At 39.2% G+C, this 20388-nt stretch overlaps 1 protein-coding gene across 5 annotated transcripts; it reads right to left on the reverse strand.

Annotated features, from left to right (window-relative positions):
- Nucleotides 1-9480: 9480 nt before the first annotated feature.
- Nucleotides 9481-15812, reverse strand: LOC121634278. Of its 5 annotated transcripts, XM_041976817.1 has the most exons (7): nt 15502-15812; nt 14525-14564; nt 13015-13130; nt 10826-11793; nt 10535-10693; nt 10334-10426; nt 9481-10036 (listed from the first exon to the last, which is right to left on the reverse strand). In XM_041976817.1, exons 3-7 carry the CDS (start codon nt 13019-13021, stop codon nt 9716-9718), a joined length of 1548 nt encoding a protein of 515 aa, XP_041832751.1. In that variant the 5' UTR covers nt 13022-13130; nt 14525-14564; nt 15502-15812; the 3' UTR covers nt 9481-9715. The 5 variants fall into 5 exon arrangements, with proteins under 5 accessions (XP_041832751.1, XP_041832754.1, XP_041832752.1 ...); XM_041976820.1 differs by lacking the exon at nt 13015-13130; XM_041976818.1 differs by lacking the exon at nt 15502-15812 and having other exon boundaries at nt 14525-14671.
- Between the last annotated feature and the right edge of the window lie 4576 nt (nt 15813-20388).

The following is a 20388-nucleotide window of genomic DNA, read 5'->3' on the forward strand; positions in this document are numbered from 1 at the left end:
CCAAAGAAATTTCAGTTCACAGAAGTTTAAGATCTCAAACCTCAATTAGTTTTCAGCCCTCTGACTTCATAAGGAATAGCTAAGTGATGCAAATTATTAAAATTACTAAGTCTTAAAACCTTTTTCCAATAAAGCATGCCATGCGCTCCTCTAAGCAGCTGAACACTGAAGCAATTGATGGAACCTAAGCAGGAGACGACTATAATCAGACACTAAAGTGTTTTAGGTAGCTATTTGCTCCGTTGGTAATCTAGTTAAGAAATGTAAGTCATCAAACTCAATGTCAGACAGTTACTTACACCACACTAGGAAATTGACTGTCCTTCTCTTAGTATGAATTGCATCAATTTATTTAATGAAGTGTGTGAGATGCCAAGATGCTGTAGACTGAAGTTACAAGATATTCAGGACTTTATTAAAGCAAAGCTTAAAGCGACCACTGATAGTCTTCATGGGCAGATTTTCAGTCAGAGTTTGCTGTCTTTGGCTTGGGTGACCCTTATTAATGTTGCTATAGGCTGAGGCTGCTTTGGGATGTTCCTCCACTTTTCTCTCTTTGCTCTTTATTCTCCGTGACATCTGGTTCCACTGGAGGTTTGCCTTCTCGCTAAAGTTCTTCCTCTCCACTGTCGCCCTCTGCTCGTGGTATCCTCAGCATGGAGAACTGAACCAAAGATTCACTGCAATACATTCATTTTTTTATCTAGGCAATTAATTTTTACAAATCAGTTTAAAAGAAGACAGTCACAAATAAACTGCGAAACATGAAACAGAGTGGACTCATTAGATTGAATCATTTCCCTTTAAACTTCTAGTTTGTGTTTTGTTACAATACTTAGTTTGTAGACCTGAAAGATAAATTGGACATTAGGTCTAGTGAATATTCTTGCAGTGTGGGACCCCAATCATCTACCAATCTTAGAGCATCAACACACTCAGCCTCAGCTGAGTTCTGAATTCCCGGGTAAATAAAAAAGTGAGAGCTGCTCTAGGATAGCTAGAAAGGTAAACTAGATTTTTAGTTTGACTTCAGTAAAACTTTGCGGAGCCTGGACAGAATCTTGAGAGGTCCACCACCATCAGATCATAAGCCCAATAACAACTTATCTAAGTTTTTTTCATTTCTGGCTGAGGTTAAATCAACAACATGACAACACTTTAATAAAACACTTGTTGCTTCCTTAATGGGTTAAGGCAATAACATTCCCTGGTGAGGCTAAGAAAAATATAACATTTGGGCTTGTGGCTTTAATGGATGTTTTTTTGCTGGTTGCATTGGTGTCATGTCAACACAACACAAAAAGAAACGTTGTCACTTCCTATCTAGGCTTAAGCAATAAGTTTAGGGTTAGAAATTTCTTGATATAGGTTAGGAAACCCTAGTTTAGTACTCATTTAACTTCCTTCCAGACAGCAGCTGACTCCGAGCCAAATCCACTTCCAGATCAACACATGAACATTAACCGTCCCGTCTGTTTTATGGCTGCAACACAGACCTGTGCTAAGTGTAGGCTTCACTAGGCGGGAAAACGTATAGTCAGAAAACAGAGAGCAGATCCAGGCCGGTGTGCTGTTGAAACAAGCAAACATGTCGAAACATCCTATTGCAGGCTGGATTTATATCTGTCCATTATTTATATTTTATCAGAAAAGAATACTGCATGTATTTTATATGCAATTCACAGTTTAGTGGTATCAGAATATAGTTAGTTGGTTTAAAGATCATTAATCCACATAGGTCCGGTCTCAAGAAATGATGTCATAGGTGTTCAAAAATCAAAAGTAAATTAATAGAGGTAGGATTCATCAACAGTGTAATTTTCCATCTGAGTTATCTACTTTATATATTTATGCAGGGTTGCTTGCTTTGACAGTGTAAATTAGGATTAAAATGTTAAAACACTGGATCTGGACCTGACCAGGGACAAATTACCACTTAAGAATCTGCATCTGGCCCAGGGCCAGTTCTGTTCTGGGCTGGAAGAACAGATCCATACCAGTATTGGCCCATTGCCATGACACACCAACTGGATCTGTTCTGTGGATTTGGACCAGAACCTGTGTGAGCTCTGAGCCTGGTCTGGGCCATATATTTTTGCCTCTGGGTTGCGCTACACTGCCATCACCCTGATGAAAACCATTTTCAAAATTCACATGCAGTTGCTCTCGTATTTCCCTTTAACAACCTTTTAATGAGCCTTGTGGTAATTTTTGGGTGTCATCACTGGAGGGAAATAATACCACTAATACTACCTAAGTTTTGTGTTTATCTGTCGACTTCTATTGCTGTTGCTCAGTCGGTGAAGTACAGTTCCATTAGACTTGACTGCTGCTTCATGGCTTTAGAAAAGGAGATAAAAAAGGAAGTTTTTAGGTGGAGGAGGGAATCAGGGGACGTCCTCATCGAGCTGATTCTCATCAATTATGGAAATTAAGTTACATGTTACGTAATAGAAGAAGAGGAAGTATAAGCAAATATATTTTTAACAATTGGCATAGTCAACATCTGCACAATTTTAAAGGTTAAACCTGGATTGACTCCCCATACACAGCATACACAACCCCCACCGTTAACTCCACTCCACTTTCCCTAGCTCTAAACAGCAGATGGAAGGCTTCGTTACTGCTGTAGCAAAATAAAATGTCACAAACACACACACACACACACACACACACACACACACACAACCACAACACAATGATTTAACCAAAACCAGACAAGAAAACATCTGGATTTGGAACTGGGTTTCTACCATTCGTCATGACACTTACCTGTACGGTGGATAGAGATATAAAAGCTGTGAGTCATAGATGTAGAGCACATGACACATTTTTTTTCTGCAGAACATGCACACACACACACAGACATACACACATTTCGAAGACAGTCATCATGCCATGTCCGTGCAAAACCATAAGCTCGTTGGTTTTGTTTGTTGTCTGTCTCTGGGCACCGAGAAGCCTTTATAAACACACACACACACACACACACACACACACACACACACACACACACACACCGCAAACAAATGCACACGCAGGCGCTTGAAATTGTTCGATTAAGTGGGTCATCCTCTTCTACAGTCTCTTGAAAGAGAAAAGAGGGGGTTTTTTGTAGGTTTCTAGCCGAGAGGCAATTGCACCCTGCCATGGTTTTGGCTGCACCTTTTAAGAGTATTTATGAAAACGACAGTACAGCACTCTGAAGGGCTGCATGCTGCTTGTTGCTCTGCATGTGTTTATGTCTGTTTGGCATGTGTATCCATGTATGCATATGCATATGCATGAAAGCTTTTCAAAGCTTGCTTGTGTGCATATCATCTGGCGTCTGCGGTGGTTTAACACGCACAATGAGTGTTTGAGTTGTCGTTAAGGAAGGTTTACTGTTTATTTATTTTTGGATGATGAGCTAGGCTTATATTTCTTGTGCTGGGCTGGGCTGTGACACCACTGCACATTTGGCAAGAGCATTCAGACTCTGACCTGTCTCTGCTAATGCAAACTGGTCACTTTAGTTGTCTGAAAAAGCAACACAGAGCGCTAAAGTGCTAATCTCTTTCTCTGTCCTTTTCTGTCCATCTATTTGGAAAGTTGTGCGGGGGTCTACTCAGATCAGACTCTTTCACCAAGGACTTGGACTAACTCGCCACCAACTGCCACAACTGCACAGGAAACGTTGACGCTGCATGGATAAACAGGCTTTACAAATAATGAGGATGTGTAAGTCATCAGTATTCAAGATTCTTGGATAATGTGTGCCATATTTCTCATGTTTGGGTGGTGGTTGAGGCAACTGCAACATCACAACACACATTCACAGCAACACTGAAATAAAGATGCTGGAAATGACTCAAAATGTGATCAAATGTTTTAGAGAAATTAGTAAAAGGTTAATTAAAACCTTAAACAATAAGTAGAATGCCATCAATTTTTTATACATTTACAACTTGTATTATTAGGTCCACTTTGCTAGTACTAGACTGGCCCTTCTTTGTGCCTTCAGAACTGCCTTAATTCTCCGTAATACAGATTCAGCAAGGTTTTGGAAACATCCCTCAGAGATTTTGTTCCATATTGGCATGATAGCATCACACAGTTGCTGCAGAGCTATTGGCTTTTAGACTTCTACTTCACTGATAACAAGAAAAACTTTTAGCTTTGTTGGTGTTTCTTCAGCATTATTGGTGGTTTAACTTTGCACAATCATCACATCCAGTGGTTTTATGACTTTTATATCCTCTTTCTAAAATTAAAATAATATGTAAAGACAAATATTATCACCCACATAGGCATATTGACGAGATGATGTTGTGCAAATGCTGCATTATGATCAAGAACATTTAGTGTTGATGTTGATCCCGTAGAAAAACATTTTAAAAATCCATTACATGCTGCATTCACTTACACTTGGGCAGTCAGATTCTATGAGTAATTTGTAACATCAGGACAAATGAAATTTGTTTTCTCAAAAACACTTTTTTTCTGTCGCAAAAAATGAATCACCCACATTATTAACTACATTATGCGTTTCCTATTTTCCTGTATTATTATGTGGCCAAATTGTTAGAGATGTGACTAAATGTCCAACAGACAATGTGTATTTAAAACAAAAAGAATCACCCAAATGGTATTTTGGATGTTTTATGACCAAAAAAGCTTTTTTTCTCAAGTCATTACATTTTATAGGATCTAAGAAATTGTTTATTACTTCACATTTTGTGACTTTTTACTTTACTCTCCTTCAGTTTTATTCACTTTTCTATTTTTATTAGCAAATTAACATAATTTGTTATGTGTTGCTCTTTTCAAATCCATTCATTAAATTAAAAATGTTAGGGTTCTGTTATGGTTCCTGGGTTTTTGTGTGTTTCTTGGTTTATTAGGTTCTGATTATGATTTGGGTTTCTGGGTTTTTGTCATGTCCAGTTCTGTTTTCCTGTTTTCCCCTCATGTGTTCTGGTTTCTGTTCCTAGCTCGTTAGCCCACCTGGTTTGATTTGTCATTCACATCACCTGCGCCTTGTTACTCCCTCGCTCTATAAATCCTGTTGGTTTTCAGTTTTGCTTTGTCAGATCCTTCTGTGTGGCTCATGCACCTGTACTGTGTGTTTCCTGCGCCTCAGTTTGAGTTTAATAAACTCATTTTCACCTGCACGACCTGTCTCCTGCCTTGACTGCCTGCAAGTGGGTCCGCACAGCCGACAACACACGCCTAACAAAAAAACCCAAACATTAAAATTGCAATTTAAAATAAAATTTTAAATCAAACTTCAAACAAACAGTCAGTTGATCAGCCAGTCGGTATATGATCTGTAAATTATCTGTTTTGGTTTTCACACTCATTAAAAAAATGACAAATTATTGTGCTGAGATAGAAAAGTATTCTGTTTTGTGATCTTATGAGGGAAATATTCTGTGATAAATATTTCTTGTTTAGGGTATTCACAGATCTAGCCCAAACATCATCCATGGGTGATTGTGTTATAGTTATGTCATCACAATATTGTGTACCTATGTGGGTTTGAAAATTTCATCACTTATCCATCATCTCTACCACAGAGACAGGACTGATAATTCTCATTATCCCTAAAGAGCACTTTGCTCTCAGACTGAAGCCTTGCTTGTTGTTCCTAGAGTCCAAAAATAGTGAGACACATTTAAGATTAGGCTTAAAACTGAAACATAATTAAAATCAATAAATTAAGTTCATCAATAAAGACTTAAGGGATAAGAGTAATAGTTCCTCATTATAGGTTATGAGAAACATGTAGTCACTGGTCATGGGGACAAAGGATCTCCTGAACCTCTCAGTCTTGCAGCTGCTTCTCTGTCCTGTCAGATTGTTATGAAGGGGTTGTTTATTATTGTCCAAAATGCCCTGTTTCCTTCTCATCTGCTGCTCCACCACAGTTCTAGCAGGGTCCAGCTCCCTATCCAGCACAAAACTGGCCTTTTAAACCATTTTGTCCAGACACCTACAGTCTTTGTCCATAGTGCCGCCCCCCCAGCTTACAACAGCAGAACACTTGCATTGACAGTGTGATAGAACATCTGCAGCATGTCACTGCAGACTGAGGAAGAAAAGGTGACTCTGTACCTTCCTGAATACTGTGTTTATGTTGGGAGGCCACTCTAGCTTCTGGTCTAGAACTGCCCCCAAGTATTTATAGGTCTGCACAATCTCTATTTCCTCTGTATGTCCTCATTTAAACATCTATACGTCCATTTTTCTGCTGGCCCTCCCATGACGCTCTGAGCCGCTGCAGTTGTTACTTTTACCTCTCTGTCATGTTTCCAGAGCTGCATGTCTCTGATCCACAGACACCACAAAAATGCCAAGTGTTCAACATTTGAAGCTGTCATACACAACCTTCTGTTCTGATCATGATAGATTATATATTAATACTTTGTAATGTTTGACTCAGCTGTTATATAAAACATAACTGTCATAGTTTCCAGCCTCATTGCTCTACTTATCAATATAACATTGACCTTACGAGGACTTTTTTATCATATATACATTAAGCTATAATACTTTGCAGACTGTATCCATTTGATCCACTTTTAATCATCTTCATATAATGCCCCATCTGTATAGTATATTCATGTATGTAGGCCATCTTCATGCTTATGTGTACTCTCCTGATGTTTGATGTTATCCTCCCTTGAATGTGAACCAGTTTATCAGATAAAATACAATGAAGTAAAAGAAAAAATAAAAGTTGTCTACTTGTGTGCACATGACACTTTGGGTACCTGATATACTATTGTGAGAAAAAAGAAATTCAAACCAGGAACAGTCTTGATGTAAACTGACGTGCCTAAAAACGTGCCTACCATCACACCACCATGCAGCTCCGTTTAGAATCACAGAAAAAAAAAGACAGAAAAAAAAGTTAAAAAACTAAATATGTTTTATATTTTTTAAACTTTGAAGTGGTCATCTTTTGCTTTGATGGTAGATCTGCACACTCCCGGTGTTGTTCCAGCCAGCTTCATGAAATTATCACCTGGAACGATTTTGCAACAGTCTTGAAGGAGTTCCCAGATATGGTGAGCACTTGTTGGCTGCCTTTCTGTCCGGCTGCAGTCCAACTCTCTGCAAACCATCTCAAAGCAAAAGAAAGTGGCTACTTTGAAGAATATAAAATAAACTCAATATTCAATTTTTGTTTTTTACTACTTGATTTGATAGGTTTTAGCCCCTGGGCTACTGCTAGAAAAATAAAGCCCCACTTTTTATTGTTAAGTCTGCTGGCTGTATGAAGACCATAGTTACTATTACTGCTGAAACTGAAACAATTCAACTCAAATTAAAGAAGTTGCATCATTTCGTTGTTGCACATTTGCAGTTTTATGCAATTTACATTAATAATTACTCAAAAAATAGGGCCTACCGTGAGCCTTTGTGCATCTCAGCTACATTCGTAGCCATCTTAGCATATTAAACAACTGACAGCTGCATCTGTTTAATCTAATATAAAATCTAGATGTTTCTCACCTGATGTGTCTTCATCTTGATCTTTTTGCTTACGTTTAAATAACCAGGATCAAGTTGCTCAGATCCCATGTTTTTTTCAGGTTACGTGACTCAGATTTAATTCTTTCAAGGTTAATTGAGCAAAGAAATCCAATCACATATTCCAAATTTTAATATCTAATTTGTGCCACTTCAGTATATCGTCCTGGATTGGATTTATATTTGATGTGTGGCTGTGGGACATGATTGAGGGTGTTCACATCCGATTCCATATGGCTTTTTCCTACGTAATAAGCTTATTTGTGCTCAACGTTAAATGCATACACATGAAGACTTCTGTCCATCCTCTGCATTCATTACATGCATATTTAGATTTTTTTAAGAGCTTGTGGATGCATACCCCTACGTCGCCAAAGGAGGAGTATGACTAGAAATTGTAGGGGCAGTGTTGCTCAGTATATTTCACATGCAACCAGTGAAAGGAACAAAGAAGAAGTCATGATGTATTTAAAGGCTGCACAGACCCCTACCATCTAATGCAGTGCTTTTTTATGTCTCTTTCTGAGAGTGTGCACTATAATGATCTCCTCCCCTATTGCCATGTTAGCTATATTGATGTAGGAACTCTGCTCTGCCTTTTAGAGGATGTACTGCATAACAACCATAGCAATGTATAGCATGGGTGTGGAGTATGTGGGCAGTGACATTTGACAATTTTTTACATTAATGTTCCTGTTTTGCTACCAACTGCCACAACTGTTTCTAACTGCAAAACATTAATAAATCCATGTTAGGAGTAGAAAACATGTATAAAATTTTATGCATACAGATATGTATAAATCTGTATATATTTATACAGATTCTAGGAAATATTTTGATAATATGAGTGGTGCAGAGATCTTAGAAAGTCATGTATTAAATATGATACTTTTGGTGTAAAAGCGTTCTGCTCTCATAAAATCGTGCTTTTATAACCACAGCATCACCTGACAAAGTGACCGCTCAAGTAATCTAAAGACAACAATGAATTGAGGTATACTTATGGAAACAATGATCTAGCACAGAAAAGTTAGAAGTGACAGAAAATTCCCTTCTAGCAGAGCTCTTGGCAACATAACCACCTGTCCTCTGAGTGGACACTTGTTCCATACCATCTTTATTTATAGAGCACTTAAAAAAAAAAAAAACCTTTTAAACTGACAAAACTCCATTTGCAATTTAAGCCTCTGAAATAATTTCTAAACATTGATTTACAAGCTCCACCTTGTACCAGGTTGGACCCCTTTTTGCCTTCAGAATTGCTTTAATTCTTGATGGCATACACTGTAAAATGTAATAAGTGGACATTACTTAAAAAAACTAAGGAAACCGATTGCCTCAAAATTTCTAAGTAAAGTTTGTCATTAATTTTAAGCTACAAAAGCTGAAAAGGCATGTGTTTAGACTACTCAGTAAATTTAAGTTATAGTAACTCAAAAACAATTAGTTTGGTAAACTATAAAATATAAGTTTAGACAACATAAAAAATCTAAGTTATGTTAAGTAAGGTCTACTCAATGCAAAAAGTCATGCTAACAAGTCAGTCAAGTTCACATTACTCAGAAAATATAAGGAAACCGATTGCCTCAATTTCTTTAAGTAAGCTTAACTAAAAATGTTCAAGTTGCTGGAAAAAGAGACGACAGTTTGAAGGAAACACAAAAACTGTTTATTTGTTCCCCAAGAAAACAGTTCAGTCACATTCAGTAACCAGTGACCAATGACCAGCAGATATGAATCTGCTTAAGTTCAACTTTGTAATGTGTATAATGACACTTGAAAAAGCAACAGCTAAAACCCTTCTCTTCTGTTTTCATTCTTAAAAGATGTATTTAAAACTATGGAAACAGACTTTGCTAAATGTAGAGCCAACTGGCTACAGAGCCTAATGCTCTTATATCACAACATCGACAGACAGAAGAATAACGGCTCCAAGAAAATGTGTTCACACCTCCATCAAGCCTTTTCTTTTCTTTTCTATCCTTATTCAAGAACACGTTAATAAACATATGCAAATATGCATCAGCCTTTTTAAGAACAATGAGCATTGAGACTCCCTCCAACAAAAAAAAACAGACAAAAAACAGGGGACACCTTCTCAGTACTGAAGAGTTTCACTGGCAATAGTACGGCAAACATCACAGAATGACCTGACATGTAAACATAGCCTACTATTCACATTGCCATGACAATTCACTCACTGCAACAGAAGATTTTTAAGTGATTGTATTTTTGGTTTTAGGGGTTGGTGTCCAAGAGACAGAAGCACTCTTTGAATAAAGTCGAAGGTGTTTTTCAGTTGTTTAGGGTACTCCAAATTCAGGGCGTAAATCAGCCCAAAGAGAAGGCACATAGCATCTGGAAGATCTTTAATGTCATCCATCACCATTGTTCCCTCCAAAATGATTGCAGTACCTGAAGCCTTTAGGTGGAGTGAGTCAGGAGAGCCTGGGTCATCCTCAGAAATGACTGTCAGGATCCCAATTGAGGTGTGGGACACGTCAGGTTCATCACAGTCCTAACATTACAAACACAATGCGTCAGTTATCATCTTGCATCACTAGTGGCAGTATAGTAGTAAGATGCATAAGAGCATCAACAATAAAGTGCTGTTGTTGTTCAGTTGTTGTTGTTGTTTACCTACATAAAACTTTGCAATCAAACCTTTTAAAGACTGCATATCCACTAATAGGTCCTGCTCATGAGTAGTTGTGTGATCATGTGATGTAAATAAAGCAGCAATGACTCAGAGACAGTGGAAGAGACATAATACTGTGGTGTGGAATTGCAATAATAGGGACTACAAACAACTTACAAAGCATGTCTTGAAAAAGTCTGCATTCTCATCTCCAAGGATGACAGGAAGCCCACGAAGGACTATTGTTCGGTTCACAGTAACATCCATACTCTGAAAAAAAAAAAACATCAAAACAAAATCACTCAAAATGGTCAAGGAAAATTAACAGCTTTGTAGACATAATGCAGTTCAACTATTTTATGGGAAAAAAAATCTTACTCGTGGCGTGAAATGTTGCAGGTATTCCTGTAGTTTCTTGCCGACACGTCCTCCCTTGGACTTGAAAATCTCCAAAAATCGTGGAGTGTACTTGTCAAGTTCTTTGAAGAATTCTATTTTTAAGTTTTTGCTTGACAAGCGAAGGAACTCTGCAACAATCTAAAGGAAATGTTAAGATAAAAGATAGTCAATTTAGACAAGAAAAAAGGACAACTACTATTACATCTGCCATTATAATAAACATAAAGGCAACTGCTGTAACCAGTTTTGCTCTACTGCGTTTTAAAGTACCTGACTCTCTGTGAAGAGTGCTGGCCACCTTTCCAACGTGTCTTTCACTGGAGGCTCCAGGTTTACCACTTCCTGTCTTCTTAAGGCATATGTGGAGTCCATCTTCTGGGAGATGACAACAGCATCTGGGCGGCGTTTTCTCATCTCTTCTACAAGTTTTTTGCGCTTGGACTCCATGCTGTCCTCATCTTCACCATCAGGAAAATTGGGAAGAAAATTAACTTCGCACCGTTTGGGCCTTTTGACACTTTTCTGAGGTGCTTGAGAGCTTTTCTTCCCGTGACTTACGGCCACATCTCGCCATCCAGCTCGACGCAGTTTGCTGCGGTAATTCCCCATTTTGTACTTGAGGCTGTTTTTCCAGCCGTCGCACCCAGAGGACGAGCCTGGTTCTTTGAGGCATGGATGCTTATGAATCAGTGCAGTTGCAACAGCCTGAAAGTTTTCATCACTTGGAAAGGACTTGAAGCTGTAAATAGTCTCAGCAAGTTTTTCCAGTATTTCATGTTTCATGTCCTTAGGCACATTTAGATATGTTTTGTCTCTCATATACAGAAGATTCCCCTGCCGTAATCGGTATTCAATGTCCACTGGAAAATACGGAATTTCAAAAATCTCTGGCCATGGAGATCGAGTAAGTGAAGACCAACTACTGGGGGAGGGAGAGAGGATCTCAGTGTCAGTTGTGCTAGATGTGCTAGGTGTGCCTGATGTGGGTGTAGGCAACACGGTGATTATTTTGAGGGTGGCTTTGTCAGGCAGGTCAGCAATATCAGTGAGGTTGACAAGGGCATTGTTAAAATCAGGATCCTCATACTGAAGGGAGAACTTGTACTGCAGATCCAGCTTCACTTCCAGCTGTTCAATGAGTGAGTCAAGCGTCTGTGGTTTTCCATCGAGTATGATTTTCCTGATGTCAGTGTCATGGACAATTATCCGTAATGTTATCCTCTCCATTGTTTGTGACTCTAAAAAGATTTGAAAAAGAAATTTAGTTATGTAACTTGACATTAAAAGGTAAATTATTTAATCAACAAAAAATATAGTGCCTTAGGGTAACAAATGTTCTGCCCCTAATTCTGTAGGATGAAAGAGGAAATGGGTCATTCAGGTCAGAAATCTGGTTGAGTGACAGTGATGACACATGAGTGCATAGCTCATAAGAACGCAGATGCTCCTCGTACCATGATGTCAGATCTTTGCACACAAACAAAACATCACTGTTGATGACAAGGATTTTGTGGATTTGCTTAAAATCAGGTAGAGATGCACAGGCACCAACTGACACAATCATATCTGGACAATATTTGATGCTGTCAATGCTCACAGATGCTGCAACAAGGACAGTTTTTTGAGCAGCATATTTCTCATTCAGCAAGTTTTGAATGTTCTCAGGGAATGATGAGACCAAAGAAAATGTCACCTTGTCCATTTGGATTGGTGGCTTGAAAAATGAGGAAGAGTCCACTTGATGTGCTATCATTCTTTGATGCCGGACAGCCAGTGTTTGTGGGACATTTTTAAAGTTTTTTGTGTTGTGAATGACTTGCTTAAAGAATTTATGTTTTCCTTCAAATCTCATTGTCCACATGTCTCTGAGTGGCCCGAACACTCTGATGAGCTGTGGATAATGCTCAATAAAATGATGTTTGGGGCGGAGATTAAAATGAGGAAATACTGTTAAAAGCAAACCTCTGTGATCTGAGATTTTGGCATCAAGAAAGCCCAGAGTATCTTCTGTGAATTTAAAGGATGCCGTCAGTTCTACAATATCCTTCAAAAGCATTAAAATTTCCCATGTGTCATCATGCTCTGGAACATCAAAACCAATCATGAGAGGGAGAAGTCTTATGAGTGCCCAATTTTCATGACCATTACCACCAATGGTACCTCTAGAAGCAAATGTGGTTGGGATGGTCTGGGGTTGATCAGTTTTGTCTGTGAATTTGTAGGGGAAATGTTTGATTGCTTCATTTAGAGACTCCAGGGAAATGTACTTCTTGAAGATCAAATCATTAATGCACAAAGACATCTCAATGGGGATGATACCCTCCAAGAGGTCATGCATCATGTCAGGGGGAAACCCATTGACAGTGTGAAAATGTTCCAAGCTGTTTCTTAAAACACAGGGGCCTTTCACACCGTATTCTTTCACCAAATTGGGATTCTCCAAAACTTCAGACACATGCCTGTCATGTTCCTGGATGGTTCTGGCCTCAAATGCTCCTGATCGGACCTCTTTCTGCTGAATGTCACTCCTTTTTGCCAAGCAGAATCGACAAGGGTGTTCCACGATGAAGCTCTCCTGGAAACCAGCCAAAGAATGAGCACCTAGGTTATCAGCTGACACAAACAGTAAAGTTCCTTTAACACACTCCCCCAACTGCTCAACATAGACACCGTATTTTTCAAGAGTTGCCAGGTCTTGAAGAAGGGGGTGAAGGACCTCTGCATAACCATGTTGTTTGACTGCACTTGCTTTGCATAAAACTGCAAGCTGTATAGTGTGCAGAGAGGAGCGATGTTTTGGAGGAAGATTGGCAAGCACCCAATAAATACTGCAAAGTTTATGTTTCTTTTTTGAAGTGCCCAAAGGATTAGCAATCTCAAATTCATCAATGTAAAGTCCAAGCACAATCCTTAAGGTCTCAGTGTTAAAAAACTCATTGCCACAGTAGTGACTGCCATCTCTGTATGTGGTGAATCCATCAACTGTGCCGTCATCAGTGAGAATTTTTTCTAGAACATCAGTCCTGTTAAGCAGTTTTTGTAACATTTTCAGTATTGGCACATATGTGAGTGATTGACATTCTTTGCCAAGCTTGTATTCAATAGGCATGACCATTGGAAATTCCTTCTGAAAATGTGTTGTTCTTTTGCTGGCAGTGGAGAGTGGCTGGCCAGCACTGGTCATTTTCAAGAACAGGTTATTGTTCTTAACTGCATCCACAATCTCTCTCACAATAGAGTCACTGTCACTGACACCATGTTCACTGAGAATTTGCTGGATGGCTGTCTTCAAAAGAGGCTCTGAGAGAAGACAAATCTGATTCAGATGTTGGATTATCTCCTGTAGTGCCACATCAGATATATGCAAGACTGCCTGCAGTTTAAGAAAAAGTGAGGCCAAATTATGCTCCAGTTGTTTCTGTAAATTTTCCAGATTTCCATTTGGAGTGTCTTCCTCATTTTCCTCTAGGTCTGTGTGTCCATTGTCAAGAGCTTGATTTTCTTGTTCATCTTCATCTGAATCATGGAGTGAACCTTGCAAGGCAATGTCAGGTTTCAGCTCCTTCTGACTGGGAAGCCTATGTTCTTTACATTTATGAGCATTAAATGTTGAGTAGACATTGCTCTCAAATGCACAGTTTTTATAGGGACACTTCACGGTTTCTTGTTTTTTAAGATGTTGGCGCAAATGGGTTAAAAATACAGATTCTGTGCAGAGTTCTTCAAAACTGCAAAGAAGACAATGGAATATCAGAGGGATTCCATCAGATCCATTCATCTGCTTATTTTGTCCTTCATAGGAGTGATTTTTTGTTAAATGTACTTTGAGGCCATTAAATGTTTTGAATGAACACAGACAATCTGTGTGAAGGCATGGAATTGGAGTAGTTCTGGTGTAGCTTCCATGTTTTAGACGGTAATGCTTGAATAGTTGAGCCCTTTTTTCAGAAGAAAACAAGCAGTACTTACACTTCCAATTCATAGCCAGATTTCTGTCAAGGATCAAAACCTAAAAAAGAAACAACAGCAATTAATTAAGTTGAAATTTAGGGTCACATTTTTTACTTGGTGCCTATAGCTGAATAAGAATAAAAGATTTAGCTTAAGATTTCATTTCATATTATAATCCACAGTTCCCAACATTGTTAGAATTTCTACTGATAAAATAAAATACCCCCAACATTTTTAAGACAGGTTTTCATTATATTCCAGGATGGATTTGTGGATATTTTCAGGTTGATTACCCTGCTTGGTTAGCCTGTATGTGTTCATGTCTCAATTCATTTTGGTTTGTGTTACAGACATTATTTTTATTACTGCAAACATAACACAATGACCGAGACATTATACGTTTTATGTGATTCATACTGTAACGGTACTTAAAACATTTTTTCTTTTACTTTGCCACATTTCTCTAAACATTCCAATTAATAAAAGGTATCCTGCACAACCAAAGGTTGCATCAATTGCTTTAGCAGCTGTCCTTTAATGCAACACGTGCTGAAATTCTTAAAGTCATCCTTAAAATTATAATGAAAGTGTGGTTTTGCAAAACTTATGTGAAGAGCTAACGCTAGCGCTAGCTAACGTCGCTAGCTAGCGTCGGAAACGTCAGTCTAGCTAGCAACGTTATTCAATCTCAAAAATAGCTAGTGACAGTTAACGTCGCTAGCGCTAGCTTACATGCTATCATTCAATCACCTCATCTCATAAACTGAGCGGTTTTGGCTTAAATATGCTATTTTTCCCCTCTGTCGTTGATGTTAGAACTGACTCCCAGCAAACAGAAATAAAAAAAATACAGTGTATGCTTAGCTTGCTGAGGCGTGTTTGACCTGGCAATATGAAGACAGTTAACCTGAAACCTCAAACCGATTCATGAACAGCACGGCATACAGTTTACTAAATAAAAGCCGATACAATTGCTCAAGTTTTAAGTAACTTACCTTACAGCAAAGCCAGACCCTGTCTTCCCGCTATCGCTGTTGAGAACCGCCACTACCAAACTAGTCTTCATGGAGAAATGCGCATGTGCTGCCACCTAGTGTCGAACAGAGATGTCAAATTTCTGAGGGTTTTGAGGACGGTCTTCATTACTCGTACTTTTTCAGTTACGTTTACTTAGGGTTGATAAGTTTAATTACTTTCTCCACCAAAAAGTGTTATTAACTAAGTGTAGCATAGTAAAGTCAGCAAAGTAAGTGCATATCAGTTAAGATCACTTATTATTTTAAGTTATATTAGCAATTACAATTTACAGTGTAGAATTAATGTTGCTGCAAATTCGACAAGGTGTTGGAAACATTCCTCGGAGATTTTGCTCCATATTGACATGATAGCATCACACAGATTTGTTGACTGCACATCCATGATGAGAATCTCCCGTATCCACCACATCCCAAATCTGCTCTGTTGAGATCTGGTGACTGCGGAGGCAATTGAAGTACAGTGAACTCATTATGTTCAAGAAAACAGTTGGAGGTGATTTGAGCTTTTGTGAGAGCAGCCCTTTTTCAAATTGTATGTTGTCCAAATTCAGTGAGTGTGTGTGAATTGTAGCCTCAGTTTCCTGTTCTCAGCTGACAGGAGGCACCCGGTGTGGTCTTCTGCTGCTGTAACCCATCTGCCTCAAGGTTGAACGTGTTGTGTGTTCAGAGATGCTATTCTGTATTTCTTGGTTGGAACCAGTGCTTATTTAGCTTCCTGTTGCCTTTCTATTATCTCCAACCAGTCTGCCCATTCTCCTCTGACCTCTGCCATTAACCTGATATTTTGGTCCAGACAACTGCTGCTCACTGGATATTTTCTCTTTTTTAGACCATTCTCTGTAAACCTTAGAGATGGTTTGTGTGTGAAAATCCCAGTAGATCAGACGTTTCTGAAACCAACAACCATGCCACGTCACTCAAATCCCCTTTATTCCTTATTGAGAAGCTCAGATTTAATGTAAACAAGTCATCTTGACCATGTCTACATGACTAAATGCATTGAGTTGCTGCCATGTGATTTGCTGATGAGGTATTTGTGTTAGCAATCAAATGAAACAGACATACTTAATAAATTGAACAGAAAGTGTGAATGGTTGTAATTTAATTCCATAATGGTAGTTCAATTGTAATCCCATCATCTCCTATCTTATCTGTTGCCAGATACTGGTACTGGATACTGGTACTGGAAACTATACACTATCAAAGGTGTACACAAAAGGATATTAAGTATTATAAAAGTATTATGAAAAACAATATTCACTACAAAATTCCTGTAGAATGAACAAAACTAAACTGTAAATTTTACACACAGGGCCATTAAAGTAAGTGCTAAGTTACCATCAAATGCAGTGCAAATATACGATAACAACATTTTTTTCCAAGAACAAATGTCAGTGTTTCATCCTCGAAATCACAATAAAATTGTGTGTAGACGTTTGTGTGCCATGCATACTTTAGGAGCATGCACCCGGACAGCAAGGTTGGCATAAGGCTGAGAAAGAGTGTGAAGGGCACAGCACCTCAGGAGGAATGACACAACACATGCACACACACATACAGTACATGCAAACACACCTCCTCTCCTTTCTTTTCTTCTCTCTTTTCGATGACTCATCCCACCCAGGGACAGCGAGCGAGTGAGGGAGTAGAGAGAAGGAGGACAGGGGAGGCGACACAACAGTGGAAAGGAAAGGGCTAGTTAATAGATACACAGACAAGACATTTTGCGTAAAGCATCTTCTTACTGACCTTTTATTCCAATGCCTTGATCATCCCTTTGTGTGCATCATTGTAAAAGTAATTCAGTCATTTATTCCCACCAAACAGGCGTTATGAGTCTCATCAGTCCCACATAGTTTCACAGATTATTCCCCTCCTTGTTCTGTTTTTGTTTAAAACTCCTTTTCCTTATTTTTTGCATTGCAACAGTGAAGCTATGAGCATCAGAAAACCTCAAAACCAGCTCAGCGACATGCTGAGCTTTGTTTCAGTCTGCCTCTCTGTGCTGCTGTGCTAATTTATTGGTTTCTACTAGAGAGATCCCAAACTTCCAGGGCATTCCTGGTTTGTATCACCATGCATCACAGATGTAACCCTCTCCAAATCCCATAGTCTCTAATGTCTTTATCTTATGGCGGGAGGGTATTTGAGAAGGTAGATAGGCTCTTGAGGAGCCGAGGGTGTTGTCACAAGAGGTGATTATACAGCACTGAAGGAGGAAAAACCAGTGAGCAGGCTATATTGCTGAGAATAAAGGAGTATTGCCGAGGGTATGTCTGTACTGCTGAGTACTAGAGAGAGAGCAGATAGTTGAGTGGTCAGGTCCCATGTGCATGTAGAGCTATACATACAGCATATGCTCCCACTGCACTATCAGTGTATCCTCTCCTTGGTTAGACATATATATAATCTTATAAAAGAAAGGCCATTTATGACTACATTTACAGGAATGAAGCTTAAAATTGGTCTTATTAAAATTTGATGCAGTAAGACAGAGCAATTTTACATTTTTCTTCTTTTGGTTGTTTTAAGAGTGGCATCAGGATATGATCCATGGCTCGATTGCCTCAGATAGTGTAATGCTTTCCAGTCAGGTGCATGTGTGTGAGTGTGTGGTTAGCTGGCTGCTATACAAACTGATTTCTCCCCCAAACAGTCCGATAGCAAGTTCAGACAAGCCGTCACAGAATGATGCCAAACAATATCCCTGGAGATTTCTGGTGTGATGATTTGCAGGATCAGAAAATTTAAAAGCCTTTTTTATTTTTTTTCCATTTTTCCCCGTTTCATTATTTGTAGATGCTGGGTGTTAATTAGAGCAAGTGGTAGCAGAGTGAGATTGCATTAAAGTCACATCAGGCACAGCAGTGGCTCAGAGCTGGAAATGTTTGATGGAAACACTCCTCAAGAGTCTCCTTAGAATTATTAGTAACATGTTTCTGCTAGCCCCAGATTATTCTGCCACCAGTTAGTCACAAAAGTTCCTCAAACTTCTTATTTTCTGTCTGTTTTTGCTTAATTTTTCCTCTATGTTTTTTTTAGGTATCTACCTTGAGTAGTAAAGTCATCCACAAAGCCAATAAACAGCTGTAGGGCATGTTAGTAGCATCAATGAATGTATTTTTCTCTTGCTATTGTTGGACTCGGTTGATATTTTTTTTTAACCAATTCAACTTGTAGAATCAGTGTCACAGCTTTTGGTGAAAGAGGTCACTTAGACTGGATGTTAAATGGTTGATGGCAATGATGACAGAAGACTAATCGCTAACTTAATTTTTCCAAAACAAACAACATTTTACATCAACATAAGAAGTGTCATAGGAAGTGATGAAACTCCCAAACAACATTTAGTCAAGACTCGAGAGAGACCAGCCCAGGAAAGAGAGGCTACACAGAGTCACAAACCTGAGCAATAGAAGAGGAAAAAACATTGCCTGGTCTGTTGAGTCTCCATTTCTGCTGCAACATTCAGGTGGTAGGGTCAGAATTTGGATCCCTGCTTTGAATCAATGGGTTTAGGATGGTGGTGGTGGTGTAATGGTGTGGGGGATATTTTCTTGACACATTTTGAGCCCTTAATGTGTTAACCAATGTGGCATCCCTTTATGACCACAGTGTAGCATCTTCTCATGGCTACGTCCAGCAGGATAATGCACCATGTCACAAAGCTCAGATCATCTCCACCTGTTTTCTAGAACATAAGATGTCTTTAGGATGTGGTGGAACGGGAGATTTTCATCATGGATGCAGCCGACAAACCTGCAGCAACTGTGTGATCCTATCATGTCAATATGGAGACACCAACATTTAAAGAAGTCCTGAAGGAAAGAAAAGGGTCCAACCAAGTACTAGTAAGTTGAACCTGATAAAGTGGCCATTGCTTAAGTGTGTATTGACATGTTGCTACTTGCAGTTATTTTATATCTATCACTGCTGGTTGGAGATTTAATTGCCCATTGAGAATAATAAGAGAGAGACTAAACATTATTTTACACAGCTTTTTGGTGAAGATTCAGTACTCTAAACATCACTCTAACTCCACTGACACAATATGCTTTTGTTCTGCATCTGAATTATATATAGAACAGCAAAACCCCAACTTGTGTTAATGGAGGGAAAAAGTTCCTCCATGATAGACGAATAATAAATTCCTGGCAGTTCTGCATCGCCAGCAGCTTGGAGTCAGCATACAGAAAGCTTCAGCCTCGCCAGCTGCTGAGAGCTGCCATCCCCAGAAAAAGAGACCTTGGCAGGGGATGGTGTTGAGACACACTGGGCCTCCTCCTTCAGCCTGGAGTCCTGTGAGTTCTGCTCAGTGGACGAGAGAAGAGAGCCCAGCCCGACGGGAGGTTTCACTTGTCAGGCCTTGAGCACTTTGAGAGTGTGTGATTTGTCGGTGTGTGTAGGTTTGTGCGTTGGTTTGTCTCCACTGGTGCACGCTGTGTTGTGCTCAACTCCAGCTGCAGTGAGATTTATAATCTTGCACAAATGTGTGAGTGTGAATGTGGATTCTGTCACCCACTGGGCTGCACACACATTCCAAAATAAACGGCTCCCACCGAGGATTACTATCGATCCGTGTGGAGCGCTCAGCTGAATTTGGAAAGAGAGCGCTAGACAGAGGGAATATACAACTTCCTCTGACTCTCTTTCAACTCGAGCTGTCATCTGAGGAATGTCTGCAGAAAACATGTCAGAGACGATTTGGAAGCACCGTCCACTTCGGTTTAAAGATGACAGATCACATCTTTGGTGACATGTGAAACAAAGATTGCATTTGTGTCTGTGTTAAAAAAAAGAGGGAGTGATAGAAAACATCAGAAATGAACTTTTCTAGCCCCCTGG

This window comes from Melanotaenia boesemani, chromosome 22 (genome assembly GCF_017639745.1).
Source record: "Melanotaenia boesemani isolate fMelBoe1 chromosome 22, fMelBoe1.pri, whole genome shotgun sequence".
NCBI lineage: Eukaryota > Metazoa > Chordata > Actinopteri > Atheriniformes > Melanotaeniidae > Melanotaenia > Melanotaenia boesemani.

Excerpts from the sequence above, each read along its gene's own strand:
- LOC121634278 (XM_041976816.1), bottom strand. The coding sequence starts at position 11,836 with ATGTCAAGTTACATAACTAAATTTCTTTTTCAAATCTTTTTAGAGTCA. Across the intron at positions 10,427-10,534 it reads TGCAACATTTCACGCCACGA|AGTATGGATGTTACTGTGAA; the intron begins GTAAGATTTTTT and ends TTTTTTTTTCAG. Across the intron at positions 10,037-10,333 it reads ACTTTTTCAAGACATGCTTT|GACTGTGATGAACCTGACGT; the intron begins GTAAGTTGTTTG and ends TTGTAATGTTAG.